Here is a 7,864-nt window from a genome sequence, read left to right on the forward strand (position 1 = left end):
ATTTATAATTTTTGAATTAATGTTAAATAATAATATAATAAGACATTATATTTTATTGCATGACAATGTTATACTAATAATTAATTTTTTTGAAAGGAACATTAATAATTAATATTATGCTTTGCTTTGTGAAATATTATTTTATGATATATTATATGTTTGAATTTAAATACATTTATGTAAATACTTATGTATATACATGTACATAGATTCATAAATACGCATATGTATGTATGTATATACATGTGATGGATATTCATATAATTTGTGCACGTAGAATGTATGAAATTATGCATACCTGTATAGATGTATTGAGCATGGATATATATATATATATATATATATATTTGTATATACGCGTGTGATGAGTATGTCTAGACTGTTTAGAAGGAAAAATCCAAAACAAGCTAGACAATGCTACTCTGTTTGAGGAGGAACTGTATGCAATGCCGAGAAAAAAATTGGATTTTTTTTCAGAAAAGCATTGTAATACTCGACCAATGAATGAAGTCACGTCAAGCAACATATGATACAAAACCACTATTTGCTCTTCCAAAAATAGTCACTTGTTTACTTCAACTCCTTCATCACACTTTGCAGATCGGCCGATGCAACGATCTCCCAATAATCCTATTAAAGCCCTTGTTGTAAATTTTGTTTTTAGATAGGCATTTTTCTTAATAAAAAAGCTAAATAGAAAATAAAGTCTTTTGAAAGGACAACACTCGTTTGTGGAGCCAATATTACTTGTATTCACTATAAGCCTGCCCCGTGTCTCCTAGAAGTGATTTTGTTTGCTTAGGAGATCTGACGGGAGACCACGCTGAGCCTTTGGAAATCTAAATGTGGGGTGGGCGCCTTGGGGCAGGAACAAGGGGTTTGATTTTTAAACCCCTTGTAAAATCGGGATAATTCTGTAATTTACCTGTATCTTGGTTCCTATTGGTTGGAATTGGATAGACATGTACACTCCCGGCCGGGTTAGACCGGTGCCGGAAGTCAAATAACCCATCACCAGTACGTCATTTGGGATTGACTCGAACTGGTGCCTCCCCAACTTGTTCAGCCAATTCCATAACTCTCATCCAGCCCAACCGCACATCAAACAATATGTTTGAGATTTTTTTTTAAAAAAAAAAAAAAAAAAAGGGAAAAGAACTACCCATTTGCCCTAATCTCTAGAGTCATCATCTACTCGCATAAATATCTATACAAGAAATTCCTCTACTGCGGCTTTTACTAATTTCTCGTCATAGCGTCGTCAGAACACAACGCCCCCTCCTTCCACACGAGAAAAGCACGAAAAATGATTATCCGAGCTCGGAAAAGACGGACAAAACGCCTTCCGGAGCTCCTTATACCTCTCGACGTCGAAGTTCTGAGCCTCCATGAGGCGTTTTTGCTTCGCCTTAAATCGCCGCTGAAAGTAGCCCTCGAAGGACGGCTCGCTGGACGTCCTCAGGAAGAAGGCGTACCCCAGCGCGAAGTGGAGGGAGGTGACGAAGAAGCATATGGGCTCCATCACGTCCCAGCTCAGCTCCCAGAAGGTGAGCCTCATGAATCCCAGCGTCTGGGCCACCAGAAAGCCCAGCCCACAGTACAGTTCTCCTCGGACCTGGGCCCGAGCTCTCTCATCTATTGTCGCCTTCTGTTTCTCCAACTCCTCTAGTTCTTTTCTCCTTGGGTCGTTTGGGCCTGCCGATGTCTCCGAGATTATGGCTTCCATGGACTTGGCCACCTGTGATCAAAGAAGTACGAAGTTGGAGTTACTGATCGGCCCAATTACATGTCCCAAGTCCAAGACCAAGCCTTATACTTGGCCCATTTTTAATAGCATATATTCTAATTAGGTAACTGCTATTTTATTTTTATTTTTTAAAAAAAGTGGACATTCTATATTATTTTTATGTATTAAATAAGAATTTTATTATTTCGGATTTCAATTTGAAAGTAAAATGCAATAAATAAATAAAGCAAATTTACCATTTTAATTTTAAAAATTAAATGTAAGTTAATAAATACATTTAGGATACTATTGATATTTTTGGAGTGCCAATGAGATCTAAGGGAAAGAACCCAAAAAATAAAAATAAAAGAAAATAAGAGCCATCTTCTAATGGAAGAATTTATATCTTTTTAATTTTGTAAAAAATAAATTAAAACATATCAGCTTATTTTTTATTTTTTTAAAGAATATATTAAAAAATGTAGAGCATAAAATACTTATTTAGTTGCAGAAAATAATAAATTATTATTTTTTAAAGTTTTAAAATAATTATAAAATTAGACATTATTTTTAAAAATTTTCAAAATAACATAAGAAATAAACCAAAGTTTATAAAAATAAAAATAAAAACTGATTTTATACGAATATAAAATTGGAAAATAAAATATGTTTTTTAAAAAATTCTTTCAGAAAATTAAAAATAAAACCTAAAAACTATTTTTAACAATCAAAATCCCCGTAGGTGTTCCGGGGGCACCATGGCTCTTTGGAGACGCCAAATGGACACATGTCCCAAGGGGAAAGCAAGGGAAGGAGCACATGGCGGGCACGTGCGCGGAACGAAATGGGCCCGGCCCACGAAAACCGCGTTCTTAGCTTAAAGAGCCCTATACGATTGGGAACACGTGCCCTTAGAGTGGGCACAAAACGCCCACTGGGGCAAAGATTGTTCGAGGGATGCGCACTGCGCACACCCAGGGATTTGCCCTTTTTCACGCAAAATATGCAAAGGAAGAGTAATAAAAGAGGCAACTCTTCCGCAGTCTCCTGCGGTCCCATATTTTTTCGGGTACGTCCCGGATCCGAATGTATCTCCATCTTTGTTAGAGAATCTCAGGGACAGATTTGGTATTTCGCACACAAAATTAAATTTGAGTAAAATAAAACGTATCAGATGGCACGTCGTAACAGGAAAATAAATAAATAAAAATATATAAAATAATAAATAAACAAATAAGGAATTTTTTTTTACCTGTTCCGGACGGAGGAACACGATGTTTCCCAAAACGATGACGTTTCCAGACTCGTCCAACATCTTCGCGACCTCCGCACCTTGGTCGCGGTTCGAACAGCCTTCACCGCAGATCTGGATGAACTCCGAGTGCGGAATAGAGTTCCTCGGGATCTGTCTGAGTCTCGATTTGAGCTGCTCCAGCCGAGCGATCCTCAGAATCTTTTTGGCATCCTGAACCGAGATGCCGTCGTGCGAGTAGTTCTCCGGCGTCGGAGGAGACAGTCCCTCGAGCCAGAGGCGGTCCCCGGTAACGCCGTTCACGGTTCTGAGCTTCTCCATCAGCCTGTCGCAGACCTGCAGGGAGAGGGACTCCGGTAGCCTGGCGGACTGATTGATTCCTCGCCGCTGAAGGAACCGCCGGAAAAATCCGTTGTGGACGGAGTCCGGCGCCGTGAGGAACTCGCGGTGGAACTTCGTCCTGGCGACATTCGGCGGGCCGAGGGACTGGAACGACGGAGACGAGATCGGAGAATGTTCAAGGACTATGAACGGCGAGGAGTCTCCACTGATGCCGAAAAGGCGCTGCGCAAGCTTTTTACGAAGCGCCATTGATGAGGGAAAGAGAGAGGGAGAGCTCCGATGATCAAGGAGGAATGATTTTGATCGAATGGCTTGATGTTGAATGCGAGTGGGGAGGCGGTATAAATAGGGGGAAGTGAAAATAGCGAGAAATGGGTTGGAAGTATAAATGAGGGGGTGGGCTACGGGCTACCGGCTGGGTGAAGATTCTGGCTAGTAAGGGGAGGTAAAGTGAATATTCTTTTCGAGATTAGTCGGGCCTCGGGGAATGTGTACCTTCCGAAGTAATTGATGAAAATAATCAGTTTACAGTTGAAGGGACGGGTCACGCTAATCTCTATATGTGTATTTTATGTATTACTAAAAAAGTCACTCCCATCCATGGTCGTAAATTAAAAAATAATAACAGAAATTAATAATTTGTATTTTTATTGGTTAATCAGTTATTTTCATTTTTGAAAAACTGTGAAACAAATTTATACACAAACTACAACTTTGAAAGCATTCAAAGCATATATGCATTTTTATATTTCTCATTTTAATTTCTCAAAATAAGCTAACAAATATTATATGCCTTTTTATTTGTTTTTAATAAAGACATTATCTAACCAAAAATTATAATATTATTAAAAATAAAAATAAAAATACTTAATGATAAAAGTAACAAATATCTTCATTTTTTAGTGGAATAATTTAACTTGCACGCATACACTTAACATAAAGAATCACAGCAAATATAAAAATCAATCATAATTTTTGAAATTTCAAAATAAGTTGTTGAACTTCAATTTTCTCACTCTTTTCTTAAAATATTTGTTAAAAAAAATATACGTACACAATATACATGATAATTTTTATTTATCTAAAGAGGGAATAATCCTCGGGGCATTTTTTTTTCCATTCACTAACTCATTTTTTTAATGAAACACTTGCAACGTTTACCAAGTTGCTTTTAGGGTTTTTGATCCAAATTAATGTTATTAATTTACATGGTTCACCATTATCACTAATTGGAGATAATCATTTCAAGAAAGGTCATATTCTCATTCACCTATTCATTTTCTTAACAAAAGCGCTCGCAACCTTCTACCAAATTATCTAAAGATTGTTTCAATGTGGGGCTTTTGATTAATATGAACTCTTGTCTCCTAGTGTTATTTATTTGTGTGGCCCACTATTGTCAGTAATTGGGGATAATCGTCCCAAGAAAGGGCATATTCTCATGCATCTCTTAACAAAAGCACTTGCAATCTTTCACCAAATTAAGCATCAAACAAAATTTCCAATGTAGAGCTCTTGATTTCTCCTAATTTTATTTATTTGCATGGTTCACTATTCTCACTAACTTGAGCTAATTGTCCCAAGAAAGGGCATATTCTAACTAATTTACCTACTCATTTCCTAACAAAAGCACTCACAATCTTTTACCAAATTAAGCATCAAATAATTTTACCAATGTAGGGCTTTTGATCATTCCTATTGTTACTCATTTGCATGTGCATATTCTAGGTCATTCACCTATTATACTCATTTCTAACAATAGCTGTAGTGATTCCAAAATAAATAAATAAATTATTATTAATTAAATAATATAATATAATATAATATATATATATATATATACATTCGATTATTTCCTAAAAGCAGAAGAGATCCCCTACTGCGCAACGTCTCTCTCTCTCTCTCTCTCTCTCTCTCTCTCTCTCTCTCTCTCTCTCGCTCTTTGATTTCTCTCCGTCGATAAGTCGGATTGGAAAACAAACACCACCACGAGGTTCTAGGGCCGATCCTCATCAATTTAACCGAAGCAGATTTTAAGTTTGAGCTTCCTAGGCACCACTCCAATGTTAGGTAAGGATAATGAAATTATATCAATTAATTATTTTTAAAATTTAATAAATTATTAAAAGTGTGTGGGCCTAGAAAATATGAATATAGTTATTGTTCTATGGTTGAATTGATTAAATTAGGGTTTATGAATACAGGGTTTTGTGTAAATGCCGTAGGCATCGTGTTAGGTTCCTCGCGGGTATATTTTCAGTTATCAGGTAAGTGGAATAAATTATGTCAAATATTTTGGGAATCAGTTGATTAATTTAAAGCATGAGAAAATGATAATGTTGAGAAGGATTTGCTAAGGTATTCGGTATTTGAAAATACTGGTTTTGGAATATTATATATATATATATATATATATATATATAAAAGAGAAATTACTAATTTATGAAATATTATTTAAAATTTGTGTGGCATGAGTATTGGTTTTGTTACCGTATATTTAACATGTGGAAGCATTTTATGATGAGATGTAATTTATACTGGCAAATATTGTGAAATGATAGAATATGACTTATATTGACTTGGGAGAAATGTGATGTATACAGACATGATGTTTTTTTGATACTGAGAAATGTGATATATAAAGACAAGATACTTTTAATATTAAGATTACTGTGGAAATTGTGAGTACGATTGGCCATCCCTACCCTAGTCCGGACTCAAGAGGGTATCCTACTCTTCAATGGTTCAATCGACTATCCAATCACCTACACTCTATCTAAGAAGTGTGGTGGCACGGACTATATCATAACAGCAACGACACCGTGCTTTGAACATAATTGATCTATCAGGGTTCTGATATCATATAATACAATTCATATAATATAGTTGTAATATAAATCTCATTTTTTTTTCATAATTCTGCATAAAACTTTCATATCATATTTTTGTATAAAATCATCATTCCATAACTGATCACGGTATTAAGTGTAGTAACTTGACCTCGAGAAAGAAAAAAAAAATAAAAATAAATAATAAAAATAAAATAAATAAATAAATAAATAAAAAGATATTTTGGAGAAGATATTTTGAAAAGAGATATTTTGAGATATTTATATATAAATATCTTGGAGGAGATATTTATTTAGATTACTTAAGGGTTAAGTTAGGATTTATTCTATAAATTCTCTTATTCTCTCTCTCTCTCTCTCGCTAAGATCCTTCGCCGTTCGTCGTCCATTTCCAAAAACGAAGGCACTGCGTGGATCAGAAGAGGAAACTCTACACTTTTAGTGGATAGGATCGTCGTTTCAGAGAGTTTCGAGTTTTCCCAAGAATCGAGGTAGGAATCTAATCCTAATTTTGATTGGATATTTGGATAGCAGTAGAAAACATAGTAAGGTTATGTTCTGTGGTTTTAGGTTTTAGGGATCTTGGGTTGTCGATTTGGATCGTTTTCATAGGTAAGGGGAATTTGATTACAACAGCTATTTTGGAAAACTAAACCGCTAAATAGTTAGTTTATGTTATTATATATGATTTAACTGCTTATTTGTGAAATTCTACCAAGTAGAAATGCCGGTTTGACGATTTTATGGTTTTTGGTAAAAATGAGGATTTCGACGTGTGATCTCCAAATTTTACAAATATTGTTTATTTGTATTTATACTATAATAAGAGAGGTTCGAATCCTTTATTTATTCAGTTAAACTATGTCTATTGAATTTCTATCATTTAGTGAGTTTTTGTATTAAACTTGTGTGATATATGTTGAAATGGAAATGAATGTATTTTCTATACTACTGATATAGAATATGGGAATGAAATTCCAATTTGTTATACTAACAATGTGATAAACAGAGGCTGGTGATACACTGAGCCGCATCAGTAAACAAAGAGGGGTAAACTGAGTGGAAAGACGCCGATTTGAACCCACTGGGATTATTTCTATACTATTGATATAGGGTTGAAAAATACTTTCTTTGTAGAGTTGAAATAAACTACTGTTATATGATATGGTGCGATATCGTAGCTAGATGTACACGTGCAACCACACGTATTAAACGATGTGGGTACCAAGATGGTCGGCTAGTAGGGTGAAACCATTGGCTGATATTGGGCCAATGGAGGCAGTCGGATCGTATGTAGGTACTTGGCAGTGTCTGCATGAACAGGGCATTGGACGAGTACCAATGCACAACCTGAGCCACGGGATAAAACTAGTTATAGGGATATTTTGCTGTTGGTCATGTGATAAATCATTAAATGGTTGAAAGACAGATGTGGGAATTTTGTAATATGAATAATGATATACCTTATGCATTACTATATTGAAAATATTTGATTTATATTCCAGATGTTGAATGAAAATATGCATGTATGTAGTCACACACTGTTTTAACTCCTTCTTCCTTATTGAGAGGTGTCTCACCCTATTTTACAACCTTTGTTTTCAGGTCCGTCCGTGCGTCGGTCCTAGTAGTTAAAGGGACTGGGGAGGTTATTTTGGTTAGGTTACGTAAGCATCTAAATTTTGTACTAAACTT

The 7,864-nt window shown here is 35.4% G+C and overlaps 1 protein-coding gene across 1 annotated transcript; it reads right to left on the reverse strand.

Annotated features, from left to right (window-relative positions):
• Window positions 1-543: 543 nt before the first annotated feature.
• LOC131162436 (calcium uniporter protein 4, mitochondrial) lies at window positions 544-3,631 on the reverse strand. The gene is made up of 2 exons (XM_058118896.1): window positions 2,979-3,631; window positions 544-1,738 (listed from the first exon to the last, which is right to left on the reverse strand). Exons 1-2 carry the CDS (start codon window positions 3,567-3,569, stop codon window positions 1,262-1,264), a joined length of 1,068 nt encoding a protein of 355 aa, XP_057974879.1. The 5' UTR covers window positions 3,570-3,631; the 3' UTR covers window positions 544-1,261.
• Between the last annotated feature and the right edge of the window lie 4,233 nt (window positions 3,632-7,864).

This window comes from Malania oleifera, chromosome 8, assembly GCF_029873635.1.
Source record: "Malania oleifera isolate guangnan ecotype guangnan chromosome 8, ASM2987363v1, whole genome shotgun sequence".
NCBI classification, from domain to species: domain Eukaryota; kingdom Viridiplantae; phylum Streptophyta; class Magnoliopsida; order Santalales; family Ximeniaceae; genus Malania; species Malania oleifera.